Source organism: Sapajus apella, unplaced genomic scaffold (assembly GCF_009761245.1).
Source record: "Sapajus apella isolate SASKATOON/1434 unplaced genomic scaffold, GSC_monkey_1.0 scaffold20, whole genome shotgun sequence".
Lineage (NCBI taxonomy): Eukaryota > Metazoa > Chordata > Mammalia > Primates > Cebidae > Sapajus > Sapajus apella.
The window spans coordinates 12,604,353-12,629,678 of NW_022436960.1; the positions used below are offsets into that span (position 1 = coordinate 12,604,353).

The 25,326-nt window shown below is 43.4% G+C and overlaps 1 protein-coding gene across 9 annotated transcripts in view; it reads left to right on the forward strand.

The window, feature by feature from the left end:
- TTC7B (tetratricopeptide repeat domain 7B) overlaps window positions 1–25,326 on the forward strand; it is a 260,937-nt gene that overhangs the window by 158,072 nt on the left and 77,539 nt on the right. For all 9 annotated transcript variants that reach the window (XM_032287652.1, XM_032287654.1, XM_032287646.1 and 6 more), the window contains 2 exons: window positions 411–483; window positions 3,137–3,297. In XM_032287652.1, the coding sequence (XP_032143543.1) occupies window positions 411–483; window positions 3,137–3,297 (234 nt within the window). The remainder of the gene's footprint in view (window positions 1–410; window positions 484–3,136; window positions 3,298–25,326) is intronic.

Genomic DNA, 25,326 nt, shown 5'->3' on the forward strand with positions numbered 1-25,326 from the left:
GAAGGAAGCCCAAGCCAAACTTACCCAAAGCAGCCATCGCCTTGCCAAGTGCACACATGGCTTCACCGTGTCCCAGCGTGACACAGGGGCCCACCTGTTGGGGAAATTCAACCTCAGGGCCTGTGGCCTCTTCACCTCCAGGCCCTCTGCAAAGCCGGCAAGGTTCGGCTGCCGTTTTAGATGCTAGACAAACACAGAAACATGCTCCTGTTCTGTCCCTTTAGACAGTGGTAAGAGAACTGTTTTCCATGTATCGGTGGTCAAAGGAGAAGAGTTTAAAGGAAACATTACATAGTTAAATAAATATGTGGCCCTAGTATAAGAATGCAAATGTGAAGACGACTTGTTTGATAGGGAAAGTAAAAATGGCGTCCTCTCCCATGTACTAATAGCCATAAATACTTTTTCAGGGCCCACAGCCTGTCACCCACAGACCACCAAGCAGCTTTCTACCTGGCTCTGCAGCTTGCCATCTCCAGACAGGTCAGTTTCTCTAATGTTTCCTAAACATGGTGCACTCTGTATCTTGATACAACTCATTCAGCTCTTCAGTTTGAAGTGCTAGGTGATCTTCCCTTATTCCCTTGAGGGTGACTGGAGTCAGGGACCCTTCTCAGAGGTTTCAGCAAAGAGCCTCGTGTTTTGGTTGGTTTGAGCACCCGCTGTGAAGACACAGGAGTTCCAGGCTCTGCTTTTGGACATTAAATCCACACAGCTGGGGGGCCCAAGCTAGGGTCAGATGGTAACCTGGGGAGCAGCACATGGCATATATCCTGAACTCAGGAGTCATCAAAGAGCCTTTGTCCCTTGCTAACAGTAACCAGGTAGCAGAACCCAGTGCTGAGTTGCATGGTGGGGATTTAGCCACTGGTTGGAGTCCGTTTGTCATAGGAGTATCAGCGACTGACAGGAAGATGCCAGATACCAGGTCCTTTATAATACATGGAGGACATGAACAGTTACACACGGTGGCTACTCAAGAAAGGAGACTTTCTTGACAAGTTTTGCTGGCCTTCATCTTCCCAAAGGCAGCTTTTAGATGCTGCCTCTGCCATTCCTGAAACCCTCCTGTCCACTCCCAGCTGTTCTGGGGACGTTGGCCACATGCCTGACCACCCACCAGGTGCAAGACACTGGTGGTAACCCCAGCACATTCCTGAGTGCTGACTGGGAGGGTGATTCAAAGGTCAGCTCTCCAGACATGCCATTCCCCTGGCAGGCCTGGGCTGAGGTATGCATCTGTCTTCCTGGTTGCTTGGGAGTGGCATTGAGAAGTGACATCCATTGGCAACCTAGGGACTGAGGAAACCAAGATGCCTCCCCTGTAAAGGTCCCGTCACCTGACTGTGGCTCACAGCTGGACTTCTGCAGCAGGCGTGGCTATTGATTGGCCATCTGATCTCTCCCCTACACCGACAGCTTCTTTCACCTCCTCCATGAAGCCTTCTTCCTGTAGCAGCCTACACTTCCTTCTTTTTCCCCGCTCTCTTGTTCAGTTTCTGTCTTTCTCACTGGACTGTAGGTTCCCGGAGCCCACGGCCACCAATGTCATTGCTTTACCCTGGTACTTGGACTACCACCTGACATGTGACTCAGTAATACTCAGTAAATGAAGGAACCAGCTTTGAATTCCTTCCAGGCAGTTCTCCCTTAAAGACATCTTTCTGATCCCTGTATCAGTTTGTCCCTGGTTTCTCTGGTCATCCCTGCAAATCAGCATCGTGCTATGCTGTGGCTTTCAACCCAGCCACCAATACCAGGTTGAGTGCTGTTCACATAGTAGGTTGTCACCTGGGGAAGGATAAGTAGCTGCAGCCTTATGGGTGTGGCAGCAGCCTTTGTGGGCATGTAGTGTCAGAACAGCAGAGTCCCGAGGGAGTGTTCCTCTGCTTTCCCAGGGGAGGAGATTTGACCAGGAGGAGAGGACGGACAGGAATCACTCTCTTGTCAGGCACTCAATAGTTAGGTGACCTTGCTCAAGCCATTTCATCTCCCTGGACTTCAGCTTCCTCCTGGTAACTGAAGGATTGGGGTGGACGGTCTCCCTTCCAACTACGAGAACCAGGATTCTATGGTTCCAAAGCAGAAAGCCTCCATTGCCAACAGTTATAAACTAAATCCATCAAGAAAAGAAGTTCATTGAGGAAAAGAGAAGTCATAGCTTTCTACTAAGGAGTGAGGTTACTGAGGGTTTGGGAAAAAGCTGGAGAGCTGAGAAGAGGCCCCACAGAGGACTGGAGTTGGAGCAAGAGAGGAAGGAGTCTGTGGGATGGCTGTGTAAGAATGCTTCAGTACAGAGCTCTATTTCGAAATCTAGCTTCAGGTTCTAATTCTCCCTAGTTACTGCCAAACCTGTGTGGAATCCACGGTGTTCAAATATCCATTTTGTGTGCGTTTTGTCAACCCTTGTGTTTGGATGATTTTGCGGAAGTCTTGAAAAGCTGTTGCATTTAAAGGTTCAGGTTGTGTCTGGTCCTACATGAATTTGGACACGTCTACTTTGCATTGCTGTTTGTTTCTCGGATCAGCTTATTTTGGGTTGCAGTTTGGAAAGGTGCAGGGCTTTTGTTTGTTGTTTGCTTTTTTGGCCTGTTTCCTTGATGTCTGCCGGAAGTCCAGGACAAAGGAACCTGAAAGAATCACAGGCCTCTGATCACGTGGAAATCTCTGTTAAAGGTTTAATAACATATTAAGCACTTTAATTTCAGTAATACTTGAAAAATGAGAACAGTTCAGCTAAGGCAGTTTAATTCCACTAAAAACCTCTGACAATTTGTATGTGTCTCCACTTAGAGTGAAATCTTCTGGGGCATAATCGAAAGTAGATCCATTTTGTGGAAAGAACGAGAAAGTGTTTACTTAGGGAGAAGTGAAAGAGTAGGTGCAGTATTGGAAGCTCTGCCGAGAAACAGGGTCTCTTGAATCGCTCTGCCATTCAGAATGTCTCTTGAAGATGGCTTCTGCTTTCATGTTTGTGGTTCACATCCTGAGGCTGCCGTAAAGACTTGGCTTAAAATGTGAATGAGGCGCAAGGTGAAATAACTCGATATTTAAAGAGATTCAGTTGTTGAAATGATGACTTCTTTCATGTGTGTGTGTGTTTTAAAAAATCTTTTTTGGTTTTGTTTTAAACCAGATTCCAGAGGCTCTGGGGTATGTCCGCCAAGCTCTTCAGCTTCAAGGTGACGATGCCAACTCCCTGCACCTCCTTGCCCTCTTGCTGTCAGCACAGAAGCATTACCATGATGCTCTGAACATCATCGACATGGCCCTGAGCGAATACCCAGAAAATTTCATGTAAGTAATCCTGGGCTTCCATTTTCCCTTACTTAAAAGTTATTAAATTTACTTCTTCCTCCGCCTTATTTCCAATCATTCTAAGCCCCTCACAGACACCCTGGCAGTCAACAATATAAAATCCCTTTTACTGTTATTTTTTTCCTGATATTAAAAACAAAGTTAGGGCCAGGCATGGTAGCTCATGCCTGTAATCCCAGCACTTTGGGAGGGAGAGGCGGGTGGATCACCTGAGGTCAGGAGTTCAAGACCAGCCTAGGAAATACGGTAAAGCCCTGTCTCTACTGAAAATACAAAAATTTACCAGGCATGGTGCCATGTGCCTGTAATTCCAGCTACTTGGAAGGCTGAGGCAGGAGAATTGCTTGAGCTTGGGAGGCGGAGGTTGCAGTGAGCCGAGATCACGCCACTGCCCTACACTCTAGTGTGGGCAACAGAGCAAGACTCTGTCTCAAAAACGAAAACAAAAACAAAAACAAACTTAGGCTGTTAAGTCATCCTAACATAGTATTAGGTCATCCTTATTTATTTAAAATACTTTATCCACTCTTTCCCAATGTGTACCATTGGAGCACCTGAGACAATTTTAGATGGACTGGGGGTGAAAATTTTTATTTTAGTAGTTATACATTCTTAAATGTACATTGGAATGTAATGATTTGATGAAAATTATTGCTCAGGGGGCTATTAAGAATTTTTCAAGTCAATTTAAAGAAGAATATTAAGTAAATACTAATACAGATATACTTGGATATGGCAAAAGTGATGTTAAACAAACTCCAGTGTGTGAAATTTGGGAAACAGGGCTTTATAGCTTGCTTGTCCTGAATAACTGAGGGCTTCCACTAGCTCTTGGCGATTCTCCTATTTTAGGCGACTTTAATCAAGTTACGTTCCCTCTTTGTGCCTTCATTTTATTCTCTAGGAAATGGAAGTTCTTAAACAATCAATATCGCCCATCACCTCAGAATTGTCGCTATAAACTGTCATATGCTAGAATTGTCTACCTATCTTCACATCCTTCCCCTGAATCACTGAATCCATTGCCTGTTGGTTAGGCTCTGTTGAGAAGGCCTTTGTCTTTTGGGCTGCTGGGTTACAATTTCATCCTCAGTGGCGGTGGCTTAGTAACCAGTACACAATGGCCAGAAATAGTAAACATTCCTGCACGCTGGAAGGTTCTGATTGTCTACAGAGTTGCAGGGCCAGTAATGGGGCAGGGCCTGCTTGGGGTTGGAGAGAAGGGAAAGAATGTAGAAGGTGGCCCGGGGTTGCTTCTTCACTTTCAGAAGTAAGTGCAAGCCACAAACTCTAAGTGGGTCAGCTCTGGCTTTATTTCTCTGCCTCATCACCTCACCGCGTTTTTAATCAGTGCTTTTCAGCAGCTCTCCTTGGAAAATTGGTTCACACATTTCCATTACAAACACTTCTTTGTCTTCAAGTGAAAAGGGCACTTCTCCCCATCGAGGAGAAAATTCTTGTTATAATCCAGGAAACCTCTGACTAGAGATTTCTTTTGTAGGCTCAGCTATTTATGCAGAGTGAACTAAAGAGCTTTGCTGCGGCGTTTTACTTCTTGCAGATCTCAAACTTGCTCTTTTGCACACCAGCTATATTTCTGGATTCTACCCCAAGCTGTTTATCCCATGGAACCTTAAAATGGTGAAAGCACTTTAAGAAATATTCGATCCTTTAACCATTGGTAAAGTACAACCTGATGCAATTGAATTCAGTGTCTCTCATCAATATTTATTAAGCATCATTCCCTGTCTCACTCTCCAACACACACAAACACGCTCTTGGTTCCTTCTTCCATAGCCTAGGGTGTCATCCAAGGGGAGGCTTATTAAACTAATAGCCATATCACATGGTAAGCAGTAAACAGTGGTGGCTAATATGGCAATGCCTCCAAGTGACAGCAGCTGACAGCCTTTTCAAGTAGTAGAAGTAAGGAACAGCAGTAGAGATATTTGAGGAATGCAAGGCTGTTATTTTAATGTTAAGCCATAAGCTCAAAAAAGCAAAGCATATGGCAGCAGGTCTGAGAGCCCGTCCGTGACTTGTTTGCTTTTTAAATATTTGTATTTCTTTGTGATGGGAAACTTCTTCCCAAGAATACTTTATTAAAAATCGGGGCTAAATATAATCAGTGGATCCCATGGTTTCTTCCCAACCTAGCTAAAACATTTCAGCATCAACCTAAACAAGATTAAGTGGGCACTTGTTGCAACTACCATGTGGTGTTATCTGTTTGTTTGTGACAAGCTTGTCTCCAGCAGAACTATAGATTCCCTGAAGCCTGGGAGTGGAGGACACAGTTGATGGGTAGTCAGGCCTTGAGATGGAGGTGAAGCCTTTTCTCCATGAGGGTCAGCTCTGTCCACCTGTTGGGCAGTTACCAGAGGAGACAGCTGAAGCCCTTGGAGGAGCAGCTGGTCCCTCCAGTGTTACCTCCCTGTCACCATGAAATGATCAATCGTGCTGTTTAAGTACTTTGAATAAGCTTAACAAGGTCCAAAAAGTTCTAAGCTGAGAGGTACCGTCTCAGCCACTTTGTCACTCTGAGCAGGCTGAGACAACAGTAGAATCAACAATTCACAAGATATTCCTAACTGTAGGGATCGTGAGAACCAGGAATTCTTTCTTTAGGGAACCCCCAAAATAAGCTCACTACTCTGGAGAAGCAGGCATTTTTGGAAGTGATATAGGTTAGTCCAGTATGGAAGGAAAGGAATGAGGAAGACTCTTTGGTAGTGGCTGAGAGCGCAGTCTTAAAATGGGACAAATCTGACTCAGGACTCCCAGTTCTTCACTTTCAAGTCGTGTGACCTTGAGCAAGTCACCAAATCTCCCTGAGTCTCATTTCCTCATTTACAAAATTTACAAAATGTGAGTAATAAAATATCCATCTCAGAGGGCTGTGGTGAGAATTGATTTAGCTAGTGCATTTGAGGTGTTGTGCCTGGTAATTACCTAATAATTGGTAGAAATATTACTATGACTATTGCTACCAGTACTACTAAAGTGTTTTCAAATATGGTACTTTCAAATCCTTTAAAATTATTATTAAATATTAAAATCAAAAGAATATTTTAAAAATATATCTAAAATAATACAATGAACATATGCTTGCTTATTCTTAGTTTAGGAAAAAGAACATTAATATCACCTGTGAATTTCCTGTGTAGATTTACTTATACATACATACTTATACATATGTTAAACATGTATATGTATTTCCTATGTATATGGATTTTCCATGTAACATTGCCTATGACTTTTCTCTGTATCCTCCCCTCTTGCCTCCCGCCTGACAAGTTAATCACCATTCTAAATTCTGTGTTAATCATCCTCTCATGTTTCTATGCCATGTATGTTATGCTTTTTTTGGAGACAGGGCCTCGCTCTGTCACCCAGGCTGGAGTGCAATGGTACAATCACAGCTCACTGCATTCTCAACCTCCCAGGCTCAATGGATCCTTCCACCTCACTAGTAAGATCTGGGAGCACAGGCATGTGCCACCATGCCCAGCTAAGTTTTGTATTTTTTGTAGAGATGGAGTTTCACCATGTTGGCCAGGCTGGGCTCAAACTCCTGAGTTCAAGCCATCCACTCGCCTTGGCCTCCCAAAGTGCTGGGATCACAGGCATGAGCCACTGCACCTGGCCTGTACTCCTAAATAATAAAAATTGTGTTTTGCCTGTTTTAAACTTTTTGTAGAAAATACTGAATATGTCCTTGTGCTGCTTGTGTTGCTCATTGCTTAACCTCCCATTCCCGAGGGTCCTCCTTGCTGCATACAGCAGTGATTTGTTGGTTTGCATGAATGAATAGTATTTCTTGTGTAAATGCACTAAGATTTACTTATTTAGTCTACTGTGAATAGATGTGTGGATTGTTTTCAGGTTTTGCCTATTATGAACAATGCTCGTAAATATTCTTTACAGGACTCCTGGTGCACACGTTCAAGGATTTCTCTATGAGTGAAATAGTTAGGTCGTAGGATGCGTGTATCTTCAGCTTTACCAAATAATTCCAAACTGTTTTTCAAAGGGGTCCCATCACCAGCGCCCCAAAGCCCTGTGGTTCCATAAACCACTGCTTAGTTCTGCCAGACTTCTTATTTTTGGCAGAATGGCTGCTGGTTAATTATGTCACCTTGTGAGTTTAAGCTGTGTGTCCCCCATCACTAATGAATTTGGACATCTTTTTATTTGTTTATTGGTCATTCAGCTTTTCTCTTTTGTGAAATGTATGTGAAATTCCTTCTTTTTTATTGGATAGTCTTTTGCTTAAAAATATGTAAGACTTCTTTATCTATTATGGTTACTAGTCTTTTTCTTGATTATATGTGCTGCAGAAATCTTCTGCCAAACTGTGATTTTGTTTTGCTTTCTCTTTGTGATATCTTTTGGTAAACAGAAGTTCTTCATTTAAAGTAATGGAAAGTAGAAGTTGTTTTCTTTATGGACAACAATTTCTATGTCTAGTTTAAGAAACCTTTCCTTTCTGCAAGATCATGAAGATAGTCTCCTACATCATCTTCTAAAAGCTCATTTGTGCTATCTTTCACACTGGAATCTAAGGGCCCACCTAGAACGGACTGTCTTATGGTACGGGAGAACGAATGTAATTTTCCCCCCGGGATATCCAATTGTCCCAGCACCACACATTCAAAAGATTCTTTGCCCTGTTGCTCCACAGTGCCACCTTTGTCATAAACCAAATGTCTGCAGGTGTTTCTAAGCCTCCCATTTCATTCCCTTGGCCATTGTGCCTGTCCCATGTGATTGCCACTGTCTTGGCATTGTCATAGCTTCATTATACATGAGGTGGGTCCTTCTCTGTATCCTGCTCTTTAGTTTGCCATGGCTTGTCTTGGACATTTGAACTTTCATATAAATTTTCAAATCAGCTCATCAGGTTCCACAGAAAACATCTGAAGACTGCTGGGCGTGGTGGCTCACACCTGTAATCCCAGCACTTTGGGAGGTTGAGGTGGGTGGATCACCCGAGGTCAGGAGTTCAAGACCAGCCTGACCAACATGGAGAAACCCTGTCTCTACTAAAAATACAAAATTAGCTGGGAGTGGTGGTGCATGCCTGTAATCTCAGCTACTTGGGGGGGCTGAGGCAGGAGAATCACTTGCACCTGGGAGGTGGAGGTTGCGGTGAGCTGAGATCACGCCATTGTACTCCAGCCTGGGCAACAAGAGCGAAACTCCGTCTCAAAAAACAACAACAACAACAACAACAACAACAACAAAACTTCTGGAGACATTGGAATTAATTTAATTTAATAGCTCAGTTTGGGGAGAATTGTATATTTATGACAGTAGGTTTTCTAATCCATAGCCATTATAGCTCCCTAATTATTTAGGCCTTTACAAATATTTTTGGATGTTTTATATTTTTTAATAAAGATTTTGCCCATTTTTTACTAGACTTATTTCTAGTTACCTGAAAAAAATTTTCATGCTTTTGTATGTACTATATGTATACAGAATATTTTTGTAATCAAATTCACTATGTACTTATTGTGGGGGTGTAGAGAGCCAACTGGTTTTTACACATTCTTCTTGACCCATTCTTCTTAGTAAGTCTAATGGTTTATATATAAATCAGCTTGGAATTTCTGCATAGATAATGACTTTTGTTCTGAGGTGATTAAAATTGTTTTTTTTCTCTAATGCTTTAATTTTTTTTAACTTGCCTTACTCTACTAGTTATGACCTAGTAGTTGAATGAGAAAATTCTTTCACTGTTTCACCATTAAGAATTACGTTTGGCTGGGCACAGTGATCCACGCCTGTAATCCCAGCACTTTGAGAGGCCAAGGCAGGAGGATCACTTGAGCTCCAGAGTTCAAGACTAGCCTGGGCAACACTGTGAGATCCTATCTCTATGAAAAAAAAAAAAAAAAAAAATAGCCAGACATGGTGGCATGCACCTGAGGTCCCAGCTACTCAGAAGGCTGAAGTGGGAGGATCGCTTGAGCCCAGGAAGTCAAGGCTGCACCACAACACTCCAGCCTAGGCAAAAGAGCGAGCCCTACCTCAGAAAAAAAGAATTGCATTTGTTACAGGTTTGTTTGTAGACACTATTTAAGAGATGAAAGAAGTTTCCTTTTTCCTGGTTTGTTAAGAGTTGTTTTTTTTAATCATGAATTGATAGCAAATTTTATCAAATGCCTTTTCTGTATCTATTGAGATGATTATATGACTTTATTCCTTTCATCTGTGAATGTTCTATTAATTTATATTTTTTAATGTTAAACTAACCTTGTATACTTGGAATAAGCCCAACTTGATCATGGTAAATTAGCTTTTTTATGGATTCACTTTACTTATTTTTTAGAGAATTTTGTGTTTGTGTTCATTTGCAAAATAGGCCTGTTCTTTTCCTTTCTCCTTATATCCTTGCCAGGTTTTGGCATCAAGGTTAGGTCAGCCTCATAAAGTAAGTTGGAGTAGCACTTTTTCGTTTTGCCTGTTTTGGAATTATTTGTTCCGAGCATATTAAGTTTTGGTAGAATGCATCTGTAAAACTATGTGGGGCTGGCTTTTTTTTTCTATGGGAAGATTTCTGATGCTTTTTAAAAATTATTGTAGTCTATTCAGGTCTTCTGTTTCTTATTTTATTAAGCTATGTATAATGTGCAAGCTGTAATATATATTATATGTAAAGATTTGTCCATTTCATCTAAATTTTAAATTTTATTGGCATGAGATAATTCATCATGTTTATTTTTCATATAGCATCTGTTGGTTAAGTTTTTTTCACTCCTAATATTGTTTGATACACTTTATTTCTTTTCTTGAACAGTCTTGCCAGATACTTGTCTGTTACATTGATCCTTTCAAAGAACCAGGAACTTTTTTGTCATCGCACTTGAGGTTTACTTTCCTTTCATGAATTTCTGTTCTCATTTTTATTAATTTCTAACTTCTGTTTTCTTCAAGTTCTGTTTTGTTGCATCTTGGTTGTTTTTTTTTTTTTTCCTTAATCTCTTAGTTGGGTGTCCATTAATTTTTTTTGCCTTATTTTCTGATATAAGCATTTAAACTAAAAATTTTCCTCTAAATACTGCTGTAGCTATAAACCACAAGTTTCAATATCTGAAATTTTTATTATTGTGTAATTCTAAATATTTTTAAATTTCTGTTATTCTTTTCTTTTTGACCCATTAGTTAGTTGTTTTAGAACTGTGTTTTACAATTGTCAAATATGAGTTTTTTCCATTTATCTTTTGTTATGAGCCTTTAACTTCATTAAATTATGTTTAAAGATTATATATACATTTGAAATTGGTTGAACTTATTTTGTGACCCAGTGGTTAATTCTTGTAAATATTCCATGTGTGCCTAAGAAGAATGTTTTCGGCATTTGTTGAGGATATTTTGATCTATTTTATTAGGTTAAGTATTAATTATGCTACTCAGAGCTGCTTCATTTTTATAGATTTGTTCGTCTAATCTGTCATTTGTTGAGAGGAGGCATTTTTTTACCACATCTCTATAGTAGCTTTTCCTTTCTATTTTTAAAGCTGTGCTATTAGGTGCATATAAATTTAGAGTTGCTGTGTGTTCTGGTACGTTCAACTTTTTATCATTATGTCATAAGACACAAGGCATTTTGCTTCAAAGTCTATTTTGTATGATATACATATAGCCACATACATATATATGTGTATATATACACACATATATGTGTGCCTATACATCTGTATAAATATGTGTGTGCACGTGTGTGTTTGTATACACATGTATACTGTACACGTATATAGACTTGGACTATTGTTTCCCATTCTTTTTGAACTTTTTTTTTGTTGGTGGTGTTGGAGTCTCGCTCTGTCACCCAGGCTGGAGTGCAGAGGTGCAATCCCGGCTCACTGCAACCTCTGCCTCCTGGGTTCAAGTGATTCTCCTGCCTCAGCCTCCTGGATATTGGGATTACAGGCATGCACCACCATGCCCGGCTAATTTTTGTATTTTTTGTAGAGACGGGGTTTCACCATGTTGGCCAGGCTGGTCTTGAACTCCTGACCTCAAATAATCTGCCCACCTCCGCCTCCCAAAGTACTGGGATTACAGGTGTGAGCCACTGCACCTGACCTCTTTTTGAACTTTTTAAATATGGTTTGGATGTACTTTTGTCCTTACTACGTATAGATAATTTTTTAAAACCGAGGCTTATAGTCTTATCTGGAATATTTAGTTTATTTCCATTTATTATAAATACTGATATATTTGTGTCTACCATGTCGTTTATGCTTTCTATTTGACTTGCCTTTTGTTCCATGTCTTATCCTCTCCTTTTCTGCTTACTGTTAGATTGATTATATTTTTATGATATATTTTTCTCAACTAATATGAAAAGGAAACATTCTCTTTTGGTTGTTCTTCTTTAGTGATTACCCAAGAAATTTTAGTGAGGGTCTATTGCTGGCAGACTTTCTTAGACAGTGTCTAAAAATGTACTTGGCTTTACTCTCTGAAGAAGTTTTTCAAATTGGATATGTGATTCTAGGCTCAAACATTTTCTCACAAATCGTTGACTTCTCATAACTACAAAAGGAGCACGAGTGATCTGTCTTGCTCCTTTTGTAATTGTTGAGAAGTCAACTATCTGTTTACTTGTAGTTCATTTCAGTGTCATCTGTCTTTTCTCTCTGGCTTCTTGTAATTGCTGTTGTTTCTGCTTTTGTACACTTTCGCTATGATACGTCTAAGGGTGAATCCTGTTCAGTATTCATTGGGCTGTTTAAAACTGTATTGGTATTGTTTGTGTTATTTGTCATTTCCAAAAATTTCCCAGCCATTCTTTTCACATATTACTTGTCTTCTTTTTTGTTTTGTTTTGTTTTGAGACAGAGTCTTGTTGTTTCCCAGCCTAGAGTGTAGTCCTAAGTAGCTCAGACTATAGGCACATGCCACCACACCCGGCTAATTTTTGTATTTTCAGTGTAGATAGGGTTTTGCCATGTTGGCCGGGCTGTTTTCAAACTCCTGACCTCAGGTGATTCACCCGTCATGACCTCCCATTGTGCTGAAAGTACAGGCATGAGCCACTGTGCCTGGTCTACTTCTCTTATCATATAGTAAATAGCAGATGGGTCTTTCTATTTTACTTAGTCTGATAATTTCTGCCTTCGTCTGAAGTGTTTGGTCCATTCACATTTAATATAATTAATGATATGGTTGGATTCATATCTGCCATTTTCATATGTGTCTTGTCTTTTTGTTGCTTCTCTTAATCTGCCTTTTTTTTTGTTGAAAATTTAGTTTTTAAACCCCTGAATTATTAAATATCTAAACAAAAGAATGAAAAGTTAATGTTAACTGATTAATGATTATCTCAGGCACATTGTAAGTTTTTCCCAAAATAAAAATTAACAATGGACTGGGCACGGTAGCTCATGCCTGTAGTCCCAGTACTTTGGGAGGCCGAGGCGGGTAGATCACCTGAGCTCAGGAGTTTAAGACCAGCCTGACAAATATGGCGAAACCCCTTCTCTACTAAAAATACAAAAATTAACTGGGTGTGGTGTGCATGCCTGTAGTCCCAGCTAGTCGCGAGGCTGAAGCAGGAGAATCACTTGAACCTGGGAGGCGGAAGTTGCAGGGAGCTGAGACTGTGCCACTACACTCCAGCCTGGGTCACAGAGCAAGACTCTGCCCGCCCCCCCCCCCCAAAAAAATTAACAAAGTACACATTTTTATATTGAAAGGTGTTCATGAATTCTGATTCACTATCTATTAGACTTGCCATGATTTTTTTTTTCTTTTGCAGTACAGCTTTGCAGAAATTTCCCTTCATTAATATATTTTACTTAGCAATTTTCCTCACTGGCCCAAAAAGGTAGAAGTAGGTACCAGGTAATGTTTGGAGTACATAATTGTCTCTCCCAAAGGCAATGAGGCACTGTCCATCCAGAGCTTTGATCAGGGCATCAGACTGTGTTTCTGCCATTGAAATTAATTTTTAGAAAAAAATATCAGGTTAAGACCTGACAGTTTGTTATTCTGTGTCTTTGGAAAATATACCAGATAGTATCATACTTACGGTGGCATTTAAGAACTTCAGTGTTACTAAAAGGTTGTATTCTAATTCAGCAAGCCTTACAATGGCTGCTAAGGAGAGCCACTGCCAGAATTTAACTTTCTTGCCCTGAAACAATTGTGGTTATGCAGTTCTTCAATAGATTTTTAATTGATTTGAATTTTTATTGTTTCCTATTTAAATAGAACATATACTCACCCCTATTCATGTACTCCCCGAGAGGTCATCAAATCAATAGCACACTTAAGAAAACATCAGATGTTACCACAAAGCAAACAAAATTGATTTTTGAAACCTCTCAAGATTACTAATATAAATATGAGATCATTATGGTGTTTGTACAAGTGTTTGAAGTGTTTTTTCTGATCCATAACTATAAGACATCCGGGAATATTGAGACACACCCTCAGTCACTTGATTGGAGGCACAGAGCTCTTCTAAAACACTTCTGCCTATGGCCTCAGCTCTTATACATGTGAATGCAGATTTTATCAGACAATCCCATTCCTTTTTACATTAGTGGAAACTGACTATATGGAAGAAGTAAACATATACAACATTCATTCATTTCATCAGTCATTCTTTGAGCATTCATAACCACTAATGTTTATACACTGAATTGTGACAGGCACTCTTAATAGCACTTTTTACACAGTCTTATTTAATCCTCACAAGAACTATCTATGGTGGGTAGTTTTTTTTTTTTATTATTTTCATTTTATAGATAAGGAAACTGAGGCACAGAGAAGTTAAGTAATTTGTCCAAGATTATACGCACAGAAAGTGGCAGAGCCATGATTTCAACCTAGGCAGTCTGGCCTCGCCATCTGTGCTCGTAACCATGCACTGACTTTGAAGCACTGAGTTTCTACCACATGCCAGGGGCCGTGCTAGATGTTGGGGATTACTGCTGTAAACAAGCCGATTTCTGCTCCATTAGAGCTTATAACCCAGATGAGCAGGAGTTTAATGCTATCTCCCCTGTTAATCTGGAATCGATAAACTAGGAAACATAGTTATGATCATTCTTTACTTGAGTGGAGATACATCTAATTTTTAAAAAAGCATTACTTGGCAACTGAGACCGTTGTTTCTTTTTCACTCAGGCTCACACACACGTACTTTTAGAGAACTTCAGTTTAAGTTGAAACATCATATTGAATAATGTTTTGATTTAGTGATTACTCAGAGACCAGGTGTTGTGTGAAGTTTTTATGCCTGAGCTGAGTGATGAAGCAATGAACATGTCCATTATATAGCATTTGATAAGAAGTTAGACCACCAGGAAAGAGGCTGTTCATCTCATTAAACTGGAGAAATGATCCATTGATACCTGAAGGATGTCTGCAAGGAGTGAGTACACAGTAACCACCTAGGGGTTCCAGCTGGGGAGGGAAGTCTTTGGGCACAGGAGAATGGGTGGCAGCCTGGAAGACAACAGGGGTCACTGTGGAGTGGCACTTAGTGGTGCAGTAGCTTATTTACAATCAACTTTCCACAACCAAAACCAAACCAAACCAAACCCCAACCCCATTAGGAAATGGGCAAAGGAAAGGAGTTGAATTGATGTTTCTCCAAAGAAGATATACAGATTGAAAAGAGTTTCTTTGTCACTCATCATTAGGGAAATGCAAATCAAAACCACAGTGAGATACCACTTCATAACCATTAGGATGGATTTTATAAAAAAAAAAAAAAGAAAGTCACAAGTGTTGGCAAGGAGCAGAGAAAGAAATAGGAACCCTTGTGCATTGCTAGTGGGAATGTAAAATGGTGCAGACTCTTTGGAAAACAGTATGGCGGTTCCTCAAAACATTAAAAATAGAACTACCATGTGATCCTGCAGTCCCACTTCTGAGTGTCTGCCCAAAAGAATTGAAAACAGAGACTTGGACAGATCTATACGCCCACATTCACAGCAACCTAATTCTCAATAGCCAAGAGGTGGGAACAAGCTAAGTGCCTATCAGTGAGTCAATGGATCAGCAAAATGCGGTTTACACGTACAGTGGAATATTATTCAGCCTTAAGAAGGAAGGATCTTCTGATGGATGTACCAACAGAGATGAAAATCAAGGGCATTGCTCTAAGTGCAATAAGCCAGTCAACAAAGGACAAAGGATGTGTGACTCCACTTATATGAGGTACCTGGAGTAGTCAAACTCATAGAGACAGAAAGCAGAATGGTGGTTGCTGAGCCTGGGAGGGGAATGGGAAGTTATTGTTCATTTGCAACATGAAAAGAGTACTGGAAATGGAGGGTGGTGGTGGTTGGACAACCGTGTGAATGTACACAATGCCACTAAACTGTACACCTAAAATGGCTAACTGGCAAATTTTATGTTACTTATATTTTACTACATTTTAAAGAAACGAACCTTTCTGAGCTCTCTGTTGTCGTGTGTGGCTGCAGGAGGGTCTCCAGCATTCGTAGATGATGACGGCTCCTCTGCCCTTGAGATTCTCTGGCTTTGGATCACTGAGCCAGTGTCCTTCTGGGATGGACTTGCTGAGCCCAGGAAGCAGCCTCCCAGCACCCCACGCCCATCTATGTCATCTCTCTGTGGGGCGTTGGGTCTGTGCTGTTGCCTCCATTAACCATAGGTGCTTGTCAAGAGAGACCAAATCCCCAAATGCAATGAAAAATGGCTTGGAAACTGAAAATTTGGTTATGAGGCAAAAGGAGAAGAACTGGAAGAGAGGAAACGGCCGGAAAATGTATTTGAAGCCGCATTTGTTTGTGAGAGGCTCCTCCTTTCTCTGGTGTTGGAAACGGCCATGTCCTGAGATAAGGGGTGGTGCTGGCCCAAGCTCCTCCCCCTGTTTTCACAACCAGTACTAGGCTTGCCTATGACTGGTGTCCCCCAGTTTAAATCCTCATGGAATATTCTGCTTCCTTTCCAGGGAAATTCCCTTTTCTTAGGTGTTTTTTTTTGTTTTTTTTTTTTTTTTCTGAGGATGCTAGAGAGCAAGCCTTCAGGGCATCCCTGCCTCCCTGTCAGCCACAGAAGAGAGCACTGGCTGGCTGCCCCAGGTTCAGAAAGCCAAGCCTCTGGGAGAGGCCAGGCTGGGCCAGGAGGGGCGCCATGGCGAGGCCCACACCAAAGCCACTCCTCGCCAGTCACAGCATCCAGAAGGTTTATTCATTTTCGTGCTTTTCTTTCCAAGTCCTCCCCGTATCTCAGTCAAGAATTTGGAGTATGGGAGTGTCCTCTTCAGACTTCATGCAAGTGTTTTCTGGAAGCCTCTGGCTCCCCTACACCTGGCCCAGGGCTGCCTGTTACAAACATTAATACCTGTCTGTGCAATGCGTGCTTGAAACTTTGTCCATGCAGAGTAGCCTGGGAGCTCTTTGTCCATAGCTAAGCTTGTGTCTGCCTTATCCATTTTCATCTCTACTGAGTTTCACTATCTGATAAAATGATGATGATCAGCTTTCTGCAAATGGGCAGTATAAAGTGCCTGCTGGTTATCCAGCCAGTTGTGAAAAATAATCAGATATTCCAAACACAGTTGAATTACAGTTCATTTGTAATGGTCTTTTGCATTTTAAAGTAAGGAAATTTTACTATTAAAAAAAAAGGAACCTGAGAGCAAGGAAGAGAAATAGGAGAATCTCCAAATTTATCCTACAAGTATTATTGCGGGGATCCTCAGCTGAAAACAACTGGTGAGAGTAGATAAGCCACCTTCAGATAGTCAGATTCACTGTCCTTTGAACAGCTCCCCCAGTTCATGGGTGGTGAGTGCCTGCTTTCAGCCAGGCATGGTGCCAGGCTCAGGAGGACCAAAGCCAGGGATGGCACCGTCTCTGCCTTCACGCAGCGTGCGGTGAGATCTGGAGGCAAAATCACACTGGAGTGTGCTACGCCTCCGAAGAAACCCTCGCCTTCAGGGAGCAGGGCTGTCTTTTTCCAAGCTCCAGGCCAGGCGTGGACAAAAGTCCCGCCTTCAGTGTCCCTTGGCACAGTGGAATCAAGCCATGCGAAACCAAGCAGCCCCTCATGGGAACACACAGGAAGTGAACGCAGAGAAGGCAGGAAATGTGAAAGGGGCCGGGATTCAGAGGAGCGGCTGATTGATGCAATGATGTGCCTTCCCATGCGGCACCGGCGCCCAGAGAGATGCAACATCCACCTCTGGTCCTGGAGAGCCACTTGAGCTTCCCAATGCCTGGCTTCCTTCCTAGTTCCCTCCTGACTGTGCAGAAGGTGTCATTTCTGTATCACAGAACTTTATGGATCAAGTCCACATCACATCGTGGTCCAAGCCCTTCCCCTTCTAGGTTTAGGTAGTCTGATCTGATTCCCGTTCTTCTTCCTTTTTTTTTTCTTGTTTTTTTTTGTAGAGAGACAGAGTCTTCCTCTGTCAGGCTGGAGTGCAATGGCATGATCTCAGCTCACTGCAACCTCCGCCTCCCGGGGTCAAGCGATTCTCCTGCCTCAGCCTCCTGGGTAGCTGGCACTACAGGCACACACCCCCACACCCAGCTATTTTTTTTTTCTTTGTATTTTCAGTGGACACGGAGTTTCACCATGTTGGCCAGGATGGCCCCGATCTCTTGACCTCGTGATCTGCCTGCCTTGGCCTCTCAGAGCGCTGGGATTACAGGTGTGAGCCCGCACCCGGCCCGGATTTCCATTCTTTTGACATCTGCCATTGTCTGCTGAACTGGGCCCCAGTGTCTCATTTCTTCACTGTGTTCTCTCCTCAAACTGAGGCAGGTGGGGAAATCAGGGCCCTAGGGGCTCAGTCAGAAATAAAGACCGGGAGATCCTCCAGGGAGAAGGTCCTCTAGAAGAGGCAGGGCGACAGAGCAGAAGAGGCCGGGGCTTGCTTCCCTCGTGTCAGAAATTACCAAAAGGCTTTGCGGTTGAGAGAGAACAGTTTATTTCCTTCAGGAGCGAGTAGTCTGACAGGAAGGCTTGCTTTCAACATGTCCTGTTCACATATTTACTTAGCAGATGCCAATCTGGTACTTCCTGTTCCAAAGGCACTGGTTCCGTTCATTTTCCAAATCTGAGGGTGGGTTTTGTGCCCGCCCTTGCTTGGCAGCCCCCAGCCCTAATGCCATGTGCTCAGGTAGCCCTCGGGAGTAGCCCTGGCAGCAGACTCTCTGGCTTCACGGATGGCACTACACGAAATGGCTCCCTTCATTAAGACGTCACTCACAGGGATTGGAGGTCTTTGGAACCGGGCAGTATGGTTCGAGAGGGGCTTCAGTTGCACCTGACCAGGTCATTTCCAGCTTAGGTGCCGTCTCCTGGATGCTGATGTGAGTGGAGGTTAATAGCTGATGTGGGAGCAAAAAATGAGCCAAACTGGGGTTTCTTGAGGTGATTTATTCCAGCTAACTATGTCAGTTGTTTGTTCGTACTAAAAATACCGCTAGAAGGATGGGGGAGTATTCCAGATTGTTGACACTTTGACTGAAATGAGAAGCAAAATGTAACTGATATGAGCTCTAACAGGAGCTCCTGCCTGTCATGAAGAGGAGGGAGGATTAGGACACCAAGAGGGGCAGCCAAACCGCCAGGGACGGCCGCGGCCCCCGCCCCAGCACCGCCACTTACCACAGCCTCCCAGCTAAGATCAGGGCTGCTGAGTTCTGAAGAACGAGGCTTCTCCATCCCATACTTCGGTCCTGAGAAATTTGGTTTTGCTAAATAGGTGTGGCCTGGATTTTCCCAGGACAGTGGATCTGGGAGTCTGGGTTGGGAATGATGCAGCCTGCACTTACACTGATGGGTGAGACTGGAGTGGCAGGAACGCCACGTGAGTGTCCCAGATATGCCAGTCTGGTGTGCTGTGACCTCTTCTCCAGCATCCGGAGACATTAAAGGTGGTCATGTGGGCTGGGTGCAGTGGCTCACACCTGTAATCCCACCACTTTGGGAGGCTGAGGCAGGAGGACCTCTTGAGCCCAGGAGTTCAAGACAAGCCTGGGCAACATAGTGAGACCCCCCCCACCTCTACAAAAACATTTTTAAAAATTAGCCAGGCATAGTGATACGTGCCTGCAGTCCCAGCTACTCAGGAGGCTGAGGCAGGAGGATCTCTTGAGCCTGGAAGGTCGAGGGTCTTGACCCTCAAGCCACTGCACTTCTGCCTGGGCAACAGAGCTAGACCCTGTCTTGAGCAGAACAAAACAAACAAAATAAATAAAAGTGGTTAAGTTTCTAGAACTTCCTTGGTGGTTAAATAACTCCCAGACAAAAGTTCCCCAAAGAGCTACCCAGGCCAGCGACTCGCCAGGGCTTCATTCCTGGAGAAGATGCGTTAGGAAAAGAGTCACCTATGCTCTTCAAAGACCCCGTGACTGCTCCTGCTGGCAGACTGGCCCGCCTGGGGCTGGCGTGCGCCTGGGGTTTTGAGACAGAACCAGGTACTCAGATTTGATACACGGAAAGCATATAGACTGATGGTTTCCAACGGCTTGTCCGTAAGCTGGCATCTGCTAGCAAAGTTGTGTTAGGCCAGTACGCATCTCAAAAAAGTTTGAATTGGCTGACCTTCTGGTCATCACACTTGCCTATTTTTGGAAGACATTTGAGTTTTCAGCCCCTGGGTAACCCACAATGGGAGTGGGATGGTTACTCAGAGCTCTGCAGACTCAAGCAGGTGCCCCTTCTGGGGGTGACAGTATAAATGGTACCCCTCAGTGGGTACACGGTGGCCTCCCCAGCTCCTTCACTGGAGACGTGGAGGACAGGGCTGTAGCACCTGCAGAAAGTGACCCAGGGGACCCCAGACACAGGCGAGGGTGGCCTTCCTTTGGGGGCTTAATATAAGTGGTTGTTCAGAATTCCTGCTGAATTTAGGAACAAAATACACCCTGAAAAATATCTTCTAAGACATGCTCCCCCAGTTCTTATTGGAACGAAATGAACACAGAATTTCCTAAATGCAGGGACTGTGAGAACTCTTTTCCCTGGGAAGTCTTTTTTCTTTTTTAAAATCAGACATGGAAAGTTAGGATGGAGAGTTATGAACGAGAGCAGTGCTTCTTAACCTTAAATTTGCGCATGAATCCCCTGGTAATCTGGTTACGTGCAGATTCTGACTCAGTGGGTTTAGGGTGAGTGGAGAACCTGGATATTCTTCTATTTCATTTAAGCTTCCAGGGGATTCTGAGGCTGCCTGCCTTGGACACACTCTGAGTAGCAAAGTATTGTAGGACCTAAGGCCTTTTCGAGCTTTGGATTAATTAGAAACATCTATATGTTTTCTAATGAACTCCAGTGAATAGCACATCAATACAGCAATTAGGTAAGCCAGATGATCTAAGAAGTAGTATATTTTCTGTATAACTGTTGAAGAATTGGCTCATTCAGGTGACATTATTGAGTATGTGCATTTTGTGAGGCCCGATTTGATATCTAGTGGGAATGGTCTCGTGACCCGTTCCATGCTTTCTCATCCCTTCCAGATGTTGCCAGAGAGGCCTCGGGGTGGTCTGAGGTCTCCCAGCTCCAGGACATGCACAGCTGTCATCCCAGCATCATTGGCTCACCTGGTGGAGGTCAGGCCCGTCACGGTATTGATTTTCAGTGACGGTGACTCAGCCTGGGACCAGAGGCTGCTCTTTGCAGAGCTATAACACCTTCTGAGATCGAGGTGCTTTGGAAACCCAGCCAGGAGAGCAGCGGCTCCGAGAACAGCACATGGTGGGCCCTCAGAAATGCTAGTGAAAATGAATTGCGATCCGTTTCCTTCCAGCCATGTGGGAACCTGAAAGGAATCCGTCCTCCCTGCCGAGGGGCTGGGTAGATGGAGTCGATGGCATCCCTCTCCCTGGGCAGCACTGGGCTGCCCTCAGGCTCTCTGTTGCCACCCCAGTTCTCTGGTTTCACATTCCCATCTGCCTTCTCCTGGTCACCGCGTGCTGCTGGCACATCTCTTTTGACTTCTCTTACCATTCTGATCCGCCAGTTGCCAAACGGTCTTCTCAAGTTAAAATTGAACATACCTCCCCCCGCCCCCCTCAGCCTGATCTGTTTTTTCTCTTACCTGGTGACAGATGCTCACTTTCCTTTGGGTGTTTGACAGCCAGCCCCTCTCCAGCTTCCCATCTGGACAGGCTCCCAGGAGGCAGCAAGAGACGGTGAAGGTACTCAGGGCCGCCTCGGCCGCTGCCCCTCTTAGGCAGATCACGCAGGCTTTCCTGCACAGCCATTTTGCATCTCTGCCCGTGTTCAGTAGATAAACAAAGAAAGAGCAGGCCCCTGGCCGGCAGAGCCCAGGAGCTTGCAAACACAGATCAGCACAAGGTACCTAATGTTGAAGATTCCTGTGATTTTTACCTCTAAAGCAGCTCTTGTGATTGCAGCATTGACGGATCACCTAATTAGTGAAGGTTTTGTGTATTCATATGCGTGTTTCTTCCTTGATGTCATGAGTGCATTTTTTTTTACTGACACAGAAGATGGGAGGGAATTATGACTTTAGCATTCTCTGAACTTCTCTAATATGTTTTCATCGAGAGTTCTTCGTAAGGCTCAGAATTCAGAAATATCTGCCCTTTGCGCTTTACCTTTGGCCCCAGTCCAAGTCTGAGACTCATCGGGGTGCGGCCCAGGCTAAAGCTAAACTAGGGTGAACTACCAGAGGTGAGTGTCCAGTGGTTGGGAGCAGCTTCCAGGGAGTCAGGGAAGTCTTCCTGGGGATGCCATGCGACATCGAGCCTGGCCCTGCCAAGTGCCACTCTGACTCATTTCCTGAGGTGAACAGTGGAAACAGTGGAAAGTCACGATGCCACGTGCCCCAGAGCTTCTCCAGGGGCAGTCGTGTCTTTCTAAGCCCTACCCTAGCCAAACGTAGTTGTTATTGCAAGAGTTATCTTGAGATTCTTAAAATATTCCAGAAGTACACCAAAATAGTATTTCTATTTGTTTGAATGAAAAGTAAAACTTTGACTAATGGGGTCCTTCAATAAACTAGATTTTATATGCACCAGACTTTTGGATGAAAGACAAGTCACAACACACACACACATACTCTCTCTCTCTCTCTCTCTTTCACGTGATTGGTTTTTTTGTTGTTGTTTTTTTCTCGTTTTGTTGTTTGAGACAGAGTCTCTCTCTGTTGCCCAGGCTGGAGTGCAGTGAATCTTGGCTCACTGCAACCTCCGCCTCCTGGGTCCAAATGATTCTCCTGCCTCAGCCTCCTGAGTAGCTGGGACTACAGGTGTGCGCCACCATGCCCAGCTAATTTTTATATTTTTAGTAGAGACGAGGTTTCACCATGTTGGCCAGGCTGATCTCAAACTCCTGACTTCAAGCGACCTGCCGGCCTTGGCCTCCCAAAGTGCTGGGATGACAGGCATGAGCCACCGCACCCGGCCAGATGTGATTGTTCTTTAGAGAACTATGTATGAAAGATCCTGGGAGCAACACCCCAGTGGCCCGAACGCCTGATTACCTGTAGCCCTACTCAATTTCAGGGCCATCGTCTGGCCCAAAACTAGAAATCCTACCCAATAGTAGTGGTTAAGTCTTTTTCTCCTATTGGATTGTAAATTCTTTGTAAGCAAGGGACTATATTTTATTCCATTTTGTATTCAGCACAGCATCTGACACAGAGCTTTGCACATTTTTGAGTTTTAAGTATTTGGCAATGGGTGAGAAAATGTTCTGTATCTTCATTAGTGTCAGTCGCATGGTTGGATTTTTAGTCATCGTTCTCTGTTTCTTATTCAGATGGGTTTGGGTTTAAATTTCTGTCCTACCAATCACTAGTGGTGTTAACTTGGGCAAATTCCTTAACTCAGCCTCATTTTCAGGGTTGTTGTAAGAATCTGGAATTAAATATTTAAAGTGTCTGGCAGCTGCCATTATTATTATTTTGCTTGTCTTCAAAGCAGAAATTTCCTGGCTTGTAGTTTATGAATTCACAGTTGTGAGCTCTTGTGCTTTTTATAGTCATGTTTCCATTTGAAAGGTTTAACTCCTATTATTTAAGGCTGGCTTCAGTGAAGGGTTGCTATTTGACCTGAATCTTGAAGGATGAGTAGATACTTTAAAAACATAAATGGATGGAAAGGTATTTAAACAGAGGGAACAGTATGTGAGAACACGCAGGGTTATGAAGGAGTGACATGTAGGGGAAGCTGACCACGGCTCAGGTGGGGGCATAGGTACTGACGGTCAATGGACAAATCCTTGGTAGCTAAGTGTGTGGGTGGACAGGAGCCAGAGTGCACAGGCATTGTCTGAGATGCTAGATTTGGGTCATCAGTAAAGGGGTCAGATTGGTATTTTAGCAAGGTTCTTCTTTTCTTCATTAATTTTCTATAAGTTTTCAATGAGTCTATGAACAAAATATTCTTCCATTTTGATTTTTTGAAATAGGGTCTCACTCTGTCACCCAGGCTGGAGTAGCGCAGTGGCATCGTCTCAGCTCACTGCAGCCTTGAGCTCCGGGCCTCAAGCCATCTTTCCACCTCAGCCTCCCAAGTAGCTGGGGGTTACAGGTGACTGCCACCACGCCTGGCTAATTTTTATGTTTTTGTAGAGACAGGGTTTCACTATGTTGCCCAGGCTGGTCTTGAACTTCTGAGCTCAAGTGATCCACCCACCTCAGCCTCCCAAAGTGCTGGGATTACAGACATGAGCTACCATGCTTGGCTCACACACACACACACACACACACACACACACACACACACACACACATATAGATAGATAGATAGATAGATAGATAAAATTAGATATATATATATATATAATTATATACATATATATATAATTAGATATATATTAATTTTATATATAATTAATATTTATATTTAATTAGATATATATTTTTAATTAGATTAATGGCTGGGTACAGTGTCTAACGTCTGTCATGCTAGCACTTTGGGAGGCCAAGGTGAGTGGATCACTTGAGGTCAGGAGTTCGAGGCCAGCCTGGCCAACATGGCGAAACCCTGTCTCTACTAAAAATACAAAAATTGGCTGGGTGTGGTGGCACACACCTGTGGTCCCAGCTACTCAGGAAGCTGAGGCAGAATTGCTTCAACCCAGGAGGCAGAGGTTGACAGCTGAGATCACGCCACTGCACTCCAGCCTGGGCAACAGAGACTCTTGTCTCAAAAAAAAATTAGATTCATGAACGTTGTGTGGCTAGCTCATAGTCTCGCCTGCATCTCCTCTGCCCTCTTCGTCATGTTGACAGTTAGACATACTGAAACGTATTAAATGTTAACTTTTCCCAAGTTTTTCCATAACCTTCTCTTTGCCTCGGGGTTTTCTCAGCAGATTGAATCTATGTCATCTTTGGACATCAGCGGCAGCAAATGAATGCCAATCATTGTTTGTGTACGCTCCTTTTTGTGCTAATGTAACTCACACCCAGCCAGATGTTTTTGAAAAGCCTTGAAGTGTGTAAGCAGGTTCAGCAAATAGGGTGGCAAGCGTCACTGCTTCTGTTTTCAGTATTGTTTTGTGTCTTGTAAATGAGCTGAGGTTTGGGGAAATGATGGAAAGGCGGCACCTTCTGTTCCTGCTTTCCCTTGGTCATCCCACGGAATGTTGGCGTCGGGCGGGGCAGGTGTTTCTGCCCATGGTCCTGGGCATACCCGCATGGATGCTGCCCATCGTCCTGCCCATACCCACGTGGCGTCTGTCCATCATCCTGGCCGTACCTGGGCAGCAGCTGCCAGGCTTTCCTCTTTGTCCATGCGCTGTCCCTGGCTCCTTTTCTCTGCCAGCCTCTCTCATGCTGTTCCTCCTGAGAGGTCTTCCAAGTGCTTTTTTCCATCATTTGTGCTCAGCCACTCTACCATTGTTCTTCCTGTCTGGTTCTCTTTAATCCAAGCCCACACCTTTTCAACTCCATATCCTGAGTCAAGTATTTGAAAGCTGTTATTTTATGTTAATTAGAAGTTCTTTTTCCAGCCAAGAAGGCTTGTTCAAAACGGTTCTCCCAAGCTGAGGCTTAGAGATACACTCTGGCATTCTGTCCTG